This window comes from Mycteria americana, chromosome 24, assembly GCF_035582795.1.
Source record: "Mycteria americana isolate JAX WOST 10 ecotype Jacksonville Zoo and Gardens chromosome 24, USCA_MyAme_1.0, whole genome shotgun sequence".
Lineage (NCBI taxonomy): Eukaryota > Metazoa > Chordata > Aves > Ciconiiformes > Ciconiidae > Mycteria > Mycteria americana.
Genome location: NC_134388.1, coordinates 4115124 through 4131915, shown reverse-complemented (window position 1 = coordinate 4131915; position 16792 = coordinate 4115124). Strand labels below are relative to the sequence as shown.

General features: G+C 44.3%; 2 protein-coding genes across 4 annotated transcripts in view; one reads left to right on the top strand and one right to left on the bottom strand.

The window, feature by feature from the left end:
* The window catches only part of C24H19orf44 (chromosome 24 C19orf44 homolog), a 40032-nt gene that overhangs the window by 18528 nt on the left and 4712 nt on the right, over positions 1-16792 (bottom strand). Inside the window, exon 8 of the mRNA XM_075524426.1 lies at positions 16017-16666. Coding sequence (XP_075380541.1) covers positions 16580-16666 — 87 coding nt within the window. The 3' untranslated portion in view covers positions 16017-16579. The remainder of the gene's footprint in view (positions 1-16016; positions 16667-16792) is intronic.
* Positions 2921-16036, top strand: CHERP (calcium homeostasis endoplasmic reticulum protein). 3 transcript variants are annotated; one of them, XM_075524424.1, is made up of 18 exons: positions 2921-3058; positions 3163-3336; positions 3925-4106; positions 4873-5010; positions 5239-5390; positions 5757-5868; positions 6228-6317; positions 6971-7205; positions 7557-7735; positions 8158-8554; positions 10504-10742; positions 11586-11719; positions 12012-12098; positions 12401-12550; positions 12681-12797; positions 13277-13371; positions 13922-14107; positions 15326-16036. In XM_075524424.1, the coding sequence occupies exons 1-18, from the start codon at positions 3034-3036 to the stop codon at positions 15328-15330; spliced, it is 2697 nt and encodes an 898-aa protein (XP_075380539.1). In that variant the 5' UTR covers positions 2921-3033; the 3' UTR covers positions 15331-16036. The 3 variants fall into 3 exon arrangements, with proteins under 3 accessions (XP_075380539.1, XP_075380538.1, XP_075380540.1); XM_075524423.1 differs by lacking the exon at positions 15326-16036 and having other exon boundaries at positions 13922-14115; XM_075524425.1 differs by lacking the exons at positions 2921-3058; positions 3163-3336; positions 15326-16036 and adding an exon at positions 3365-3536 and having other exon boundaries at positions 13922-14115.

The window sequence follows — 16792 nt, the reverse complement described above, 5'->3', positions numbered from 1 at the left end:
TGAAACAAAACTACTGTACTTGCAGAGCAAAAAGGGACGGACCCAGAATGAGGATATCATCCGTTTAGGGCCCGGAGAGTGAATCTCTTCCCTGGAGACTGCCTGACAGTGTTCCTGCTCTTCTAGTTCAGGTCTGTGGTCAACAGGGATAATTCGGTATGGTAGAACATATAATTAAAACAGTTAAGTGAATCGGTTACAAGAGGTGGTTTTGCCGAGTACCTGAATCCAAGTCCTTAAGCAATATTGCCCACATTCAGGTAAAGGAAGTTTCTGATACTGTTGTAATATATATTTTAATCTTGGACCGCTGCAAGATTTTTGTTTGGCAAGGTGAAATATTTGTTTTAACATGGTTTGTAAATTAATGACGTATTTAACTATGTACATAGGTCTGTAGAAAGTATGGAAACACTGGAATAAAAAGGGCATATCTAGACAATCGTGTATAATGACCCTGTTATTAAATCAAAGTGAAGGGGGTTGGTTTGGGTTTTTTCCTTGCAGGAAGCTTTGGGAGTGCCATACGTTAGTAGTAATGGCCACTTGTGAGAAATCGGATTAGTGTTTTGCTGTATGGGTGTGATCCCTTACCAGATGGTTACGTAGACTGAAACGATGATGATTTGGATGCCGTAACTAGTGTTAGGCCACTAGTTGCTGGTATCCTTAGAGATGTTTTGATTTCCATTGTGCATTTCTAACATACATGTAAATACACCAAAAAATTGGGAAATTCTTCCCAAAACAGTCCTGGATAGTTCTAGAAATACCAGTGTGAAAGAAACCAATCCCTCCCCACTACGTGTGGGTTTTCTGTTGATAGCTCTGTAGAGTATTTGGTGCTCTTTGAAGATCTCTTGAAAATATTTCCCTTGCAGATTTTCAGTTTTAGTACCCAGTAGTGATTAGAGCATCTTTATAATCTGGTAAAATGCTTGTGTTTTTTAAATACCTGAATGCTAAATAAAATTGAGGCAATACTTAGGCTCTGTAGGTGTACAGTGATTTGTAAAAATAGTGTTGGTAATTTGGGGTCAACTCATGATGATTCCTGAACCTCAAGACCTTTTCTCTCCCATGTGTGTTCAAACCCACATTTTTCTGATGTAGCATTTTGGAGCAGAAGAAACTTCTGCCATGTAGCTATTTGTGAAAAAGGTGCAATATAAATAAAGGGAAAGTTTTGTTTTTCTAAGGCTTCCATTTCTGAATCATGTTGTAAGCTGTTAAAAATAATTCTGAAATATCTTTGTGGTGATGCTACAGGCTGGTAAAACAAATTTGTTAATCCTGAGATCACGGTGTGTGATACAGTCATATTATGCAAGTGCAAATACGCAGGTGGCAGTCACCACCCATCTTTTTTTTGTTGTTTTTTTATGTTGGTACTCTAGAAATTGATGTGAATATGGGTGGTTTTACCAAAAAACCCCTGCACTCCTTACTGTATGAAATCTGGCACTTAAGCAAATGAACACTTTTGTAGTATTTTCCTGTCCTTAACTCTGTCATTCTGTGAAATTCTGGATGTTACTCAGCCGGATTGCCTGCGACGCACCCCTCCGGCCTGGCGATACCGCTGCTGAAGCTGGGATCCCTCATGGGATGACGGGAAGAAACCACACTGGTGACTTCCAGGCACTGGGACTCTTTCCTCTCTAAAATAAATCAGATGTTCTGATGGTTTTTGGCGGACGCCTCTGTCAGGTAACTGTAGCTTTTGGGGCCCTTTGTGGATAACCCATTGCTGCGTGCTGAGGAACGCAGCAGCCTGGACGGTGACTGTGTGGGCTCCAACGTGCAAAGCAGTAACGTTTGTGTGGGGACGGAAGGCGGCAGCAGGAATTTTGAAAAGTTTCTTAAGTATGAGCTAAGATTTGAACTTAATCTGGTCTTTTGGGATCTGTGTTGATTTCCAGGACTGCAGGGTGATGCAGAATCAAGATCAGAGTCTGTATTTGATTTTATTTTTTTTTTTTTGGTGTTCATTTGTTATTTGGATACATGGAAACATCCATCTTTCTGAGTTTTTATATTCTGTAGATAATATAGTGGGGTCTTCATGATATGTCTTGTTAAGAATAAAAAGTTCTGCCTTTTTGTGAGGATGTCTGTCAGTGGTATCTGTGACTGGAAATCCTGTAAAGTGTAATTTAATGCCTGAAACTCGGGCATTAAAGACCAGAAGCGATTTGAACATTTTAGTTTTAACTACATAAGAAAATGAAGTCCCTTAAGGAAAGCAACAGTGCTTAAGTATAACTTAAACTGTCCCTGCATAGCATCTGTGCTTTCTTTCCTTAACAATTGCATTTTAAGTTCAATTCGCTCCGTACTGAGTGTCCTACGCATCCGTGTTCCTTTTACGCCATGCCAATGGTCTATGTAGCTTCAGTGCTGCTGCAACGGATTGTCCCCCAAGACGAAACAGCTGTTAAATGACATGCTTTCTTTCAATGTGCTCTGATAATTTCTAGCAACTGAACTGCTGCTCTGCAGGTACTCGGGGAGCGGAGCGGGAGAGGACGAGGTCTCACACATTGCAGCCCAGAAGCAGCTTTCTCCTTCAGGGGCTGGCGAAGGCGATGTCTGTGCAAGCCTCAGCTAGGCCAGCGGTGCGGCGCTGGGGCAGGGCGAGTTATGAGTCGGGATGGCTCCTGCCACACTGACCGAGCAGCCTGAGGTCGGACCCGCGGGCCCTTACGCAGCCCGGCCTGGGCCTGGGCCTGCCCCCGGGCTCGGGGCTGGCCCCTGCCGCCCGCAGGCCCTCCCAGGGCTCCGCCAGGCCCGCTCCCCGCTCCCGCCGGGCCCTGCCGCGGCCCGGCCCGGTCTCCCCTCACGGCGCCTCGTCCCGCCCGCTGCGCGCGGGAGGCTGAAGGAAAAGGGCAGCACGTGCCCTGCGCCGCGCGCCGTCTCCATAGCGACGGGGCCGTAAAGCGCGGCTGCGCGTGCCGCCTGGCGTCTTGCGGCACTTCCGGCCGGTGCGGCCTAGCGGCGGCGGTGGCGGCGGCGCCCCGTTGTCCCGCAGCCATGGAGATGCCGCTGCCGCCCGACGGTGAGCGCGGCCCGGGCGGGGGTGGGAGGCAGGGGAGGACGCGGGGGGGAGCGGGGCGTGGCGGGGCCGGGCCGGCGGGGGCTGACGGCGCTGTCTCCCCACAGACCAGGAGCTGCGGAATGTCATCGACAAGCTGGCGCAGTTCGTGGCGCGGAACGGGCCCGAGTTCGAGAAGATGACGATGGAGAAGCAGAAGGAGAACCCCAAATTCTCCTTCCTCTTCGGGGGCGACTTTTACGGCTACTACAAGTACAAGCTGGCCCTGGAGCAGCAGCAGCGTGAGTGGGGCCCGCGGCTTGTGCAGGGCCGGCGGCTCGGGGCCGGCACAGGGCCGCGGCGGGCTCTGCTCCCCTCCCCCGCGGCCGCTGGTTCCCGGCCCCCGCTCGGCCCCGGCTGGCGGAGCCACTTTTCTCCCTCCTGGCCTCGCTCTGACCCGCCAGCACTGGTTTGCAGCCTCTTCCTGTCCTCTAAGCTCCAGGTAGTTGGCTGAGCCCCGCCCGCGGCTCTTCACGCCCCCCCCCGGTTTGCGGGTTTGGAGGTAGGCTGGGCTGCACGGCAGGCACCGGCAGGTACCGGCGGTGCGGTGAGACGGAGTTCAACACCTGGAGGGCCCTCAAGAACAGGGTGGGCCAGCGCAGCAGCTCCGGGGGCTGGTCTTGCGTTGGAGTCGTTCCTCCCGAAGTGCGCGAGGAGTTGCTGACGCTCCTCTTTTGCACCATCCACCCTCGACTGCCCAACTTGCATTTTGTGTTTAGCAATGACGTAAAGAGTGAGGGTCCGTTTTGGAACCAGCACGGTTTTCACGTGTGGGCTGGTGGTGGTAGATTTCTTTGAGGCTTACTTTAAAAGTTTACTTTGTCCGATAGTGTTGTGCAAGCAAAGTCAAGATATGGAGGCTACCGCACAGATCCAGCCGCTGCCACAACCATCTCTCCCGCCGGCTGCACCTATCCCAGCTCCTCAGGGCACTCCCTCCGTGGAGGAACTTATCCAGCAGAGTCAGTGGAACCTGCAGCAGCAGGAGCAGCATCTCCTTGCTATGAGACAGGTTGGTTTAAGAGAACCACTCAGCTGGTTTATCCTAGACTGCCAGTGGCTGTTAAAACTGGGAGTGAAGGGAGAGAGGAAGGTTTCCTCCTGACTAGTGGCAGCAGCATCGCGTGTTGGTGAGGAGAGGGAGTATTACTGTGCTTAGTTTTGTTCTGTGGCAGCTGCCGTCGCCTCCTTAGAACAGATGTATCTGATGTGCTAGCAAGATTGATCTTTGATTAAAACAGTTTGTTTACTATATCAAAAACCTTGTTGGTTTGCAGTCTGGAATAAATTGTGACTGCTTTAATCTTTGTTTAATGCTGCAGGTTGTTGGGAACTGCGAGACATTCCAGCTTGTAGTATTCTAAGGCGGATTCTGATTAGGGGTGGAGGGGAACTGCGTGCTTTGAACTACTTGGTTTTTGCAGGCGATGTTTTGCTGTTAAAGCTACTGGGAACCAAACCGAAGAGTTCCTGGAGGAAAGCAGTATGCCTAGATTACGTTCTATACATTTAGGAGCTTCCTGCAATTTTTTTTTTTTCATGAAGGAGAGATTTTAGAGGTGGAAATGAACTGGACTTTTCCTGAAGAATGAGAAGAGTCTTTTAATCTCAAAAACAAATAACTGAAACATTTGTATGTGGTCACATTGCTTGTAAAAGGTCTTGGTCTTTGAGATAGCTACTTACGGTTAAAAGCACAGGGTTACAGCAGCTCAGTTCTTCAAAAGAACGTTGGATGTAATAGAATTCTTTTTTTTTTTTTTTTTTCTTTTTTTCAGGAACAAGTCACATCAGCAGTAGCCCTTGCAATTGAGCAACAAATGCAAAAAGTTTTGGAGGAAACCCAGTTAGATATGAACGAATTTGACAACTTGTTGCAGCCAATAATTGACACTTGTACGAAAGATGCAATCTCAGTAAGTGATCTAAATCTGAACGGTTATTTGGTGGTGGTGTGGATTAAGTATAACTTGAATTTTGAGATTGTCTGTATAGTAAACGGCAGCTTTATTGTGGTGTAGTAGGTAAGATGATAGTTGTTACTTGAAAACTTCCCTTCTTGCCATTATTTCAGACTTCTAGGAAGTCCATGTGATGTGAACACATTAGACTAACTTAAAATATTTTAAATTTGCTTTTCTAAGGCTGGCAAGAACTGGATGTTTAGTAATGCAAAGTCTCCTGCACACTGTGAGCTGATGGCTGGGCACCTGCGAAATCGCATAACGGCAGAAGGAGCTCACTTTGAGCTTCGGTTACATCTAATCTACTTAATCAATGATGTATTGCATCACTGGTAAGAATTGAACAGTGGCTTTCAGTTTGATGTTTTGATTAACTTGGTGAAGTCTCTCTGCTAGATACATTGTTAGTTTGACTAGTCACTTTTTATTTTCAATGTGTTGGTTATTTTTAGCAGCTGTCTTAAGATGTCCATAACTGGCACAAAGGTCTCGTGCTTTAATAATCAAATTCAGCTTTTACCATTTTTTGTTTTTTCCTCCAGAAGAGACTTTACAGTAAAAATGTAAAGGAGCAAACTCTCTATTTTATGAATCCACTACTTTTAGTCTAGCAGAAGTTGGGATGAATTGACTGTTACAATGCTCTTAGTGTTATAGACCAAGGCAGTAACTCTTCTCTTCCCGTTCCTTTTTTGAAGCCAGCGGAAGCAAGCACGAGATCTTCTGGCTGCTTTACAGAAGGTGGTTGTGCCTATTTATTGTACCAGTTTTCTAGCCGTGGAGGAGGATAAGCAACAGAAAATTGCCAGAGTGAGTATCTGGTTTTGGTTTAACTGCATGCTTTGCTTTGTTAGGTTAGTGCCAGGCAAATTCACAAATATGAGGATGGAAGAGTACCACTAAGATTTTTTTAGTGTGATTGTCTTCATAAAGTCTATTACAGGACGTGCTTTAATTCATGTTTAAACTAGAACTTAAAAGGACCTAGGCTTTATTTAAAAGTTATTATAACGATGAATGCATCTGAATCTTTGGTGGTTCAAAGACAAGTGCTGAAATCCTAGGTCTTTTGACAAAGCTAGAGATGTAAAAATGCTGTGCCTCATTTATTTAATTTTTTTTTTATTGTTCATAATTTCTAAAAAACTTTCACTCTTGAATTTATGCAGCTTCTTCAACTATGGGAGAAAAATGGGTACTTTGATGAGTCAATTATTCAGCAGTTACAGAGCCCGGCTCTTGGACTTGGCCAGTACCAGGTTAGCCACAAAAGAAAAGTAACAGTTTTCTTATTTATGTAAATATTTTGAAAATAAATTTAGGAAATGTTTTCCTTTTTTGAAAGGTAAATATTAATTCCACACCCCCACCCCCTGAAGCTGTTTACAAGGGATTACAAAAATAATGTGAAACATAACCTTGTTATTTCAAACATTCAATAATCCGGCTGCTGCTACGATCCCAGAAAGTCTATTTGCATTTGTAACTGCGACAGTCATGCACATACTTGACGGTGTGTTCTCTTTCTATGGAAATGAATGTTTGGTAAAAAGGAAACTAGAGAAACCATAGCTTTAAAGCGTATACACTTTACAAACTGTAAATTGTAAGCATAAAAACTTGTTGTGGCAGCAGGAACTATTCATTTTTAGCATTAATAATGAATGCTGTTGATTTTAGCTGTATTTGAAAGCTAGGCATTATTATAGACAGTGGATTCTAACCTGCAGAGAATATTTTGGAAATCTTCACAGAGCTTCACAGTGTGACTAGGTTCTTCCGCCAGCAGGTTATCCTGCGGTCTCAGGCATTTCTTGGGAGGGGGTGGAGAGCAATATGGGAGATTCTGAATAAGCAGATAGGATAACTGTTTTAGGTATGGTGTTAACTTGTTCTTCTTAATTTATCTCAGGCAAATTTGATCACTGAATACGCGACGGTAGTACAGCCTGTGCAAGTAGCCTTCCAACAGCAGATACAGAACCTGAAAACTCAACATGAAGAGTTTGTAAACAGTTTAACACAGCAGCAGCAGCAACAAATACAAATACCACCACTAGAGAACGAGGTGAAATCCACCCCCCCACCTCAAGCCCCCACAGCGGCACCAGCCTCGGCTCCACCATCTGCTCCAGTTACGCAAGCAGGTACTAACCTGTTCTGGGGACCGGTGCAGAAACCAGTGGGTGGCAACATTGTGAGATTTTTTTTGTGCTCTTTTTTTAGTAGTGAGGTACTGTTCTGTGCTGGTTTGGTTCAGGCAAAAGCCTGAAACTGTTTGGAGGCTTGCAGCTGGCATGGTCTGATGCTGGAATATAAAAAGAACCAAAGATACGAATGTTAAACTGAGATCAGAAATCTTCTCTCCCAGTAGTAGATTTCTGCAGAATGTTTATGCATCCAACAAAATTCAGAGGGAGCCTGTTGTATGTGTGCTGGTGTTTTCTTGACTGTGTTGTGTGGCCTGGATGCTTACAATAATCTCCAATTTGTTTCAGATGATGGTAAATCTCAGCTGCCTCTAGCTGGTTCTACAGAGTACGACACAACAGGGTCTGGAGTGCAGGATCCTGCCTCTGGTGGACCGCGTGGCCCTGGATCTCATGACCAGATTCCTCCAAATAAACCACCCTGGTTTGACCAACCTCACCCTGTTGCACCATGGGGTCAACAACAGGTAAGAGACATAGTTCTGAAAGAAGGTGTAGAGGGAGGTGGGGGTTCCGAATGACCATCTTGGTTATGGCAGTGTGGTGAAAAGCTGTGAAAGTTATAAATCCAGATGCCAAGCTTTCTCCTTCTGAGCTCAGTTAACGGCAAAGTATAAATTGTATTTCAGTTTGTCAACCATCACGCTTTCCCTATGAACAAGCAGAACAAGAAGTACTGTTTTGAGTACAGAGCTGTTTGGTTCAGTAACAGTTTGGTCTTTTCCTGGCATTTCTCTGAAGCTGCAGTTGTCCAGACCTTGTATTCAGAAAGTTCTTTCGCTTCTGCGTGTTGCCTGCAAGGCTATATTTGCTTAAAAAAGGTAGATTGTTTTTATTGCGTTCTTTATTTTTGTAGCCTAATGACCAGGCTTCTTTTCTTCACCACTAGGGACCACCTCATTGTCCTCCGTGGAATAACAACCATGAAGGAATGTGGAACGAACAGAGAGATCAAGGCTGGAACAATCAGCGAGAGACACCTTGGAACAACCAGCCCGATCCTTCTTGGAACAACCAGTTTGAAGCACCGTGGAACAACCAGCATGAACAACCTCCATGGGGTGGGGGTCAAAGGGAACCTCCATTTCGAATGCAGCGGCCACCTCACTTCAGAGGCCCATTTCCTCCACATCAGCAACATCCCCAATTCAACCAGCCCCCGCATCCGCATAATTTCAACCGCTTTCCACCTCGCTTCATGCAGGATGATTTTCCACCTCGCCATCCCTTTGAAAGGCCTCCTTATCCTCATCGTTTTGATTACCCCCAGGGGGATTTTCCTCAAGGTAAAGTGTGTACCAGGCCAGGTTTTCTTATGTTGCGATGCTGATTGCCATTACAAAGTTATTTAGTGCTTTGGGGTGACAGCTTATTCTGGTAAACTGTTGTGGTTTTCCTGAGAAGTGTTGAGTTTGGGGGTTTGGGAAGCTACTGCTAACAACTCAGTAGGAAATACATGCAGAGTTGGATGCTTCCTTACTTTTTTTGAGTCTTGCTTCCCCAACGGATGCAGATAACCAGAAATTGTAAACAAAACTTAAGTCAGCATCTCCACAGGCACCCCTTTTGTGACTATTTCACTTTAAAAATAGTAAGCTCAAAGGTGAGAAGCGGCATTTGCTTGTAAATTTGATCTCCTGCACATCAGGCCATAAATGAGGGCTCTTGAGCTGTGTGCCCTCTGTAGATGGAGGAAGTTAGAGGAAGCCAGGCTGGAAGCATTTGTTCTTGTGCATACATTCATCCATGCCCTTCTTTTCTTATTTTTACTGAAAAGCTCTCTAATTATCTGCCCTAATGTTGTGTGGCTTGGTAGTGTCTGGTGAAATGATGTTTACCTCCACTTTTCCCTTCCTGCTTGGTTTGCTCTCTTGCCGGAACACGGGGATGTCTGAGAGCGCAGTCAGTGCGCTGCTTGCCTGGCCTTTGTGGCTCGGATTTGTCTGCGGGCTCCCTCGTGAAGTCTGGTATCGTTCTGCCCCGATGTAGTTTCTGTTTCACGTGCAGAAGTTATGATTATTGTGGAATGATCCTTATCAATGTAAAGTCTAAAGATCACTGTGGTTCTGTACGACAAGCCACTTAAAAGAGCAATTATGTTGCTATGTAGGAGTTGCTATTTTAAGCTTAAAAGACTCTCAATTCCCTAAGTCTGCAAAACATTGAAAACCAATGAATTAGAGCTTATATATTTAGGATTGTGATTAACTTCTTCAGTAGAGATTGTTGCTTTTTTTTTTTCTTCTTTTTTCTTTTTCTTTTTCTTTTTTTTTTTTTTTTTTTTTTAAGAGTTCTGGTAGTGAGTAGGGAGAACAGCTTTTCTTGTCCTGGGGGAATTAAGGTTTAAGTTCAGAAACGATGCTCTGTTTTGGATTGTAGTGGTGATCCAAAACATCTGTTGGTTCATGTAAAGTTGTTGGAGGAGGGGATCTGCTAAAACAGACGGCTAAAATTAGGAAAGTGGTGAAGCAATGACAACGCAGGCTGTGTTCAGGTTCTGATGAAGATGAGTCAAACAGTACTGGCTGAAGATTGGGCAGTGGCTATAATGGCTTTTCCTGGAAAAACTGTTGGTCCTGCTGCGGAAGATGTTGATTTTCAGTCTTGCATTTTTCTCTATATAGTGCAATGAGTTCAGCAGGGTATCCTGGCGTTCATGGCAAATGGCTCGTCCATCAGTGATTGGATGGATGTCATTCACTTCTCTATTTTAACAGGATATTATCTCTACCTCTTCTCGAAATGCCTCTTTAAACAAAGTATTTTCTTGTCACCTACTCATGTGAGTTAATTCCTGCAATATTTATTTCTTTATATATGTTGACTTGGCGTAGAGACAGAACTAATTACAGGTCCATGCTAAGCCGTGATTGTGTATTTAGGCTTCAGAAATAGATCCCACCAGCAGCTGCCCTGCTGCATCTGAAACCTTTTGTTCTTGAGCATGTCTGTCTTGTGGTACTTTTTGACCACAGTATGTCCCAAAGTAAGCAGTGGCTTAGGGTTAAAGTATCCTGTTGTCTTGAGAGCGGTGGCTATGGCCAGGCAGGGAGATGCACTGCAAGATACTCATGAATGTGGACCTGTAGCCAGCCTCTAGTTCTGTTGCTCTTCTGGATCTGCAAGGCTCTGGGTGCCAAGATGGTTTTTTAGTTTTTTACTAATTGAAGTACATCTCTGATTGCCTTCCTTCCTCTATAGCTAAATAAAATGTTTTAACCCTCCCGCCCTGCAGAAATTGGACCTCCTCATCATCACCCTGGTCACAGATTGCCTCATCCTGGAATCAGCGAGCATCCTCCCTGGGGAGGGCCCCAGCACCCTGATTTCGGGCCTCCCCCGCATGGATTTAACGGGCAGCCTCCTCACATGCGGCGACAAGGCCCCCCTCACATGAACCACGATGATCCTAGTCTGGTGCCAAATGTTCCCTACTTTGATCTTCCTGCTGGACTGATGGCTCCACTTGTAAAAGTAAGTGCTTGCAACAGGCCCTGATGAGTAAGATTAAAAGATCAAAGTCCCATGATCAATATTAGGGACAGTTTAACATGGACATTTATCATTTCAAATCCTTCCATCCAGCAACTATAAGCCAAAGTTGTTGTAGGGTATACAAGGACAGGAGCGGGGGGAGAAGGTGGTGAAAATGGTAACATTTTCAAGTGTTGTGTGCCAGTGAAAGCTGGTTGAGCTCATATATGTGAAAGACATACTCTTGAAAAATCTTACTGCCGTTTCTAGAAAATAGATAATCCTCAGTGATTTTCAGATGGCCAGAGGGACCTTGCAGTTCTGATGTGGCCACTGTCTACTAGTTTTTGGTGTTCAGAGTTCTTTCTTACAAACATGTTTTGCAACACTAATGTTATATCTACAAACAAAGAATGATAGAGGACAGGAAGTGTATCTGTGTCAGCATCTTTGGGGATATATACATTTATGCATTCTGTGTTTGAGGTGAACAAACAGGTCTCTTCCATCTCTAACTTTGTGTTACTCTCAGCATACACCAGCTTTTGCCAGGCTTCCGTCCAGCCACTGTTATCACAAAGGTGGATAGATGAGATCTGCATTTTATCTGCCTGGCGATCCAGTTAATGCTGCAACCTGTGTAGTGCTGGCTTTTCTCATAGAACTCAAAATGGTAGTGATAGCATGAGAAAGCATTGGGTCATCTGCAGAATCCTTATTTCTGGACCGTTTTTTATCCAATAGTGAAATGTGAGGTCCCTACACAGTTAAATCTGTATTTATCTCTTCAGGTAGCCACCCCATGACACATGACACGAATGTAATTTGTTTTGTTTCCGGCAGCTTGAAGATCATGAGTATAAACCTTTAGATCCTAAAGATATACGTCTTCCACCCCCAATGCCCCCCAGTGAGAGACTACTGGCTGCGGTGGAGGCATTTTATAGTCCACCATCTCATGACAGGCCTAGAAACAGGTAAGAGTAGGTATAGCTAACAATATGGTAAGGAAAATGCCCTAAGAAGCTGTCTCAAACCACGAAGTGCCTCTCTCTTCCTTCGCCTGTGTCTTGGTTCTTCTAATGCTGAAATGAGTGCTCTTGCTGTATTTTAAACTGCACACGCTGTTTGCTCTTACCCTGAGATTTGTGAGACCTTTTTGCCCAGGCCCTTTGTTCCCTGCAAAATCTAGTGGAAATCCTGAACGTCTCCATTGATCAAAGCAGAATTTTACAGATGTCGGTTCTATGTGTGGTTGATTTATTGCAGTGAAGGCTGGGAGCAGAATGGACTGTATGAATTCTTCAGAGCTAAAATGAGAGCGAGGCGGAGGAAAGGTCAGGAGAAGAGAAATAGGTGAGAGCTCCTGTCTGCTGCCTTGTGATGCCTGCTGTTTGTTTGGAAGGTGCTAGGAATCCCTTGGGCTAAATGCAGAGGGAAAGTCTGTTCAGCAACATGCTGATGGAATAATTGAGTTTCAGCTCGCTGGGATTTCTGTTTAATCTGCAGGAAATATTTTTTACCACACTCAAGTTTTCACTGGATTGTCTGCAGCAATACAGTGCTCATGTGTAATTTGAATTTGATCAGAAGTATATTTGCGTTCTCGTGCTTCTCCCAGGAGTTTCACTGGGGTTTCTCTGCTTTTATCTGTGCAGTGGGCCTTCTCGGTCTCGCAGTCGGTCTAAAAGCCGAGGTCGCTCATCCTCCCGGTCCAATTCGCGATCTTCAAAATCATCTGGCTCCTATTCGAGGTCACGATCTCGCTCTTGCTCTCGATCACGATCCTATTCCCGCTCTCAGTCCAGGTAGAGCGCAGTGGGCTCAATCGTGGGAACCGGGGGGGTGGGACAAAACCAACCCTCAGGGCTGAATGAGGAAGCCTGGATGCTGCTCTGCTCCCTTGTGCAGCTGATCTCGTGTGCTCTCCCTTTCCAGAAGCCGGAGCAGGTCCCGCTCTTCTCACAGCCGCTCGCGATCGCGGTCACGATCCAGATCGAAATCTTACTCGCCAGGAAGGCGGCGCCGGTCCCGGTCTCGCAGCCCCACTCCTCCGTAAGCTTTTGTTTTTACCTGGGTTGTTTGGAAAAGTACCAAGAAGGGTGCTTTTCTCCTAAGCTGGGTATAAGAAGCATTTCAAGAAATAGTAGAAAAGATGATGGAAAGCAGATTTAGAAACCATTTATCCGCTATATGTGCTTATAGAGAGAATGTTACTCCCTTGTGGTGGCTTTTTGTTATAACAAAACGCTGTGCAACTGTGAAGGCCTCGTATGCCTGCCTAGGAAGCAGGGGAATCCTCCGAGTACTCTCTGTGTTAGGTTTACTGTGGTGTTTGATTTCCCTTGCACTGAGAAGCAGTTAGGGTGCTTCTGGCACCTTTATAACTCCATAATCTAACAGCTTTATGAAAGAATAGTTTAGTAGAGTGGATGGGATTATATTGGGTGTTAATGTTTAACGGAATGTGAACGACCTTGCTTTGTGTCGGCACAGTATTACTTGTTCTTAATTTGTTCTTTTTATTTCTGTAGTTCTTCTGCTGGTTTGGGCTCCAGTTCTGGGCCTCCTATACCAGAATCAAGACTTGGAGAAGAAAATAAAGGCCATCAAATGCTAGTGAAAATGGGTAAGATGCTGTTCTGGAATCTTACACAGCCAGGAAACCAAATCAGGCACCCAGCTCTTGGATACAATTAATTAATGCATGTTCATAAGTAATTGTCCCTCGGTATTCCAAGGGCAGTGTAGGGATATTCAGAGATGTAAGTGTATAACGTGGAGCAGCGGTGGTAGTTGCCTTTCTGGGAAGGATATGGAAGACAGGGATGTGAGTTTGGCATCCAACAGAACTTCCCTCCCCAAGGTATTTCATCTCCCTCCGGGGCAGATCAGCAGGGTTGACTGGGCAGATGGGGCTTGCGCTGGCTTTCCCCTTGCCCTCCTCAAGGTTTTCAGGGATAGTGCTGATGTTGGTCAGCTCCTAGAATCTCTGCGTATTAAATGCTCTTGAAAGAAACGGGACAGTTCGTATGTTGTTTCAGGCTGGCTGTCACCATCCTGCTGTATCAAACTGACACTTTCTTTGGTGGTTTCCAAAACGTTTGTGTTTGTCTGTCTTCAGAATTCGAGTAATAATAAAATAGTTACGGGATTGCGATGTTGTGTCCCTTCTGCAGGATGGAGTGGATCTGGTGGATTGGGAGCCAAGGAACAAGGCATTCAGGATCCAATTAAAGGAGGGGATATCCGAGACAAATGGGATCAGTATAAAGGAGTGGGAGTTGCATTAGATGACCCTTACGAAAACTACCGAAGAAATAAAAGTTACTCGTTTATCGCACGCATGAAGGCCAGAGATGAATGTAAGTGAATGTTTCTAAGCAATTTAAAAAACTGTGCAGACCTGATAGCGATTTTGTCCTATTTACTGCTGCGATTTTGTCCTATTTACGGCTGTAAACCCAATCAAAAGAGTGTAGTGACTCTTAATTCTTTCTAATATAACAGATACAATAAAACAGGTAAGTAATACTCTGATTAAGCCGGCACCTTTGCCTTTTTAGGAGCTGTGTTGTGTTCTGATTTCTGACCCATTCAGTCATTAGCCTGTTCTGTGTAAGCCACTTCCTGGCTGCGGTACCAAGAGCCTGCGTCCCTGAACGTTACCCCTCAACAAACAGGAGCAATCCCCGAGGTAGTGGAGGGAGCCGTGCCACTGGAGGGGTGGTTACCAGAGCAGGAAGGTCTTTGTGCTTGGAATGAAGTTAGACCACGCTTAGTGTTTGGCCCTGCCTAAGCCCGAGTTTCCTACAATTAGCACTGCATTCTGCCAAAGCCAGGACTGATAATAAATTCACTGTAGTGCAGGAAGGGTTGAGACAAAGTGGAGGTGCTCCTTAAGAGATGACGAGTTACCCAAACGGTGGATTTTTGCAGAGAGTCTGTGTTACGTAGAACTTGCCAATGACTAAAAGGAAAAAAATTGGCATGCTAAATGAAAAGTCACTTCTGCCTATGGCTGCAGTAATTTGCGTAGTAAAATGGGTTCAAGTAAAGCCCAAAAGAAAAAATTCCTTATTAATAGAGCCCTCATTCCATGAAACATTTCAGACAGCTTAGGTAACTGCAGAATGTGTAAGAACTCTTTTCCCTATTGTTTCAGTGAAGCGTGAAACGCAAGACCCTCCACCACCCGAATAAGACTCTCTGAAGAAAGATGTCTTGCATCTTCTACAAAACATTAAACTTGTATAAATCCGGATTAAAGTCTGGAGGAAGTGACAAATGATTTACTTTTAAAACTATGGTGAAAAATGGAAAGCTATGACATGTACTTCAACACTTGTCGTTTAGTGTTTAAAAAAGGCCAGTCGTAACTATGACATGTCTAGCAAGTTTAAGAATTTCCATTTATTTTGCAAAATTTTTTAGTTAGTTACCCATTTTATACTTGAATTAAACCCCAGTCAAGCTATCCCCGGTGCAGGATTGTGATTCATTCATTCCTGTGGAATACAGACGTTATCTGATGTGGTTATGTGTTCTCTAGTTCCATAATGTATGTTTATTTCTCTCAAAAGGTTAATTCTATTTGAAGTGGAGGGGTGCTGCCTTGGGATCAAGTCAGACTGATGCTGAGCAGTGTATCCTAATGTCTAAATGGGGAATGAAGCATCTAGTTCCAGTACAGGTGACCTATGAGCACTGTGCAAGCTTGTTAGAACCTACCACACAACTTAACGCCCCTACACACCAGCTGCTGCAGTCCCAACTCTGGTCAGAACACGAGGGTTCACTGTTCTAGCTTTTCAAGCGCTCTGAGGGATGTTCAATGCTTTGTAACGGAAGACATTCTTTAAGCTTTTTATATTTTTGTATATACCCTTTAATAAAAGCTAATTAGTTGAATAGAAGAGAATCCATTTTCTCTGCTCTGCAAGTTTCTAACAATGAAACGTTCTTGGAAACTTCCTTTAATCTACATGAGAAAAAAAAAAAAAAAACCTTTTGTAACTGTTTCCAGAGACCACCAGCTAAAGATGTTAGGCCCTTACGCTGCACTTCCACTCCAGAGGTCTGCGTGGTGGTAGCCTCTTCCAGAGTCATTTGTTTGTATAGCAGAAACCCTCTTAAAACCATTCAGTTAATATGGTGAAATATCAATTTGTTCTAGATCTACTGTAGTTGTGGAACTGTAACTGTCTGTGAATCGGCATACAACACCTGTATGTTATCAACTTGTGAATTTTATTGTTTTGCCTTCCAATAAACTTTTTTTTTAATAAAAAGAAAATGGAGGCTCGTATTTCAGAGTAAACGGATTCTAGTACGTTGGCTGTAAGCCTCCCTTGCACTGAATTTATCTTAACTTTGCGTGTGTTTGGTTTTGCAGTAATCTGACAAGGCTAACTGTATATACACACCATTTGAACGCGGCACTAAAGTCAGGATATGGTATTGTTCCGCTGTGATCACATTCCTCGGGTGCTGTAGTACAGGCTTTCCCTTCTACCCTGATCACAGATCACACGATCCGCATGGTAAGCGTGCACACTGTCGTGACTTCCCACGCTCCCTTTAGAGAGAAGGGTTGTCTTGGTTTTCTTTTTGCTGAATGGTGACAGGGGCTGGCTGAAGGTTCCTTCCTGTCCCTGTATCATGTACATTAGTAACAAATTCAGATACAGGAAAATAAATTATGTCTAATAAAATACCTTGCAGTTAGTACAAATCCTTCCAGTACGTAGTTTGTAACTTTTTATCTGTGCACTTTGGAAGGGTTTCTTGATCCAGCTCAACATTCCAGCTTGTAAGTTAAATTTGACTTCTAAGAGTCAAAGCCGTTTTTCCTCCTGTGCTTTCCGAACTTCTTCACGTGCTTGCTCCATTGTTAGAGGTGGGGATTTGTGATTCTTGATGTACTGCCAAAAAAAGTTAACAACAAATTTCTTTATTATGTAGATAAATACTTTCTAGTATTTAATCAATAATAAATCTCCATGTCAAGATACCTGCACTTGTCTATGCTAGCAACAGAAGCTGATACT

Bases quoted from the DNA above. Each gene is read 5' to 3' on its own strand.
- CHERP (XM_075524423.1), top strand. From the start codon at position 3,034: ATGGAGATGCCGCTGCCGCCCGACG. The intron at 5,391-5,756 runs GTAAGAATTGAA...CCTTTTTTGAAG, and splicing joins AATGATGTATTGCATCACTG to CCAGCGGAAGCAAGCACGAG. The intron at 12,551-12,680 runs GTAGAGCGCAGT...CTCCCTTTCCAG, and splicing joins TATTCCCGCTCTCAGTCCAG to AAGCCGGAGCAGGTCCCGCT.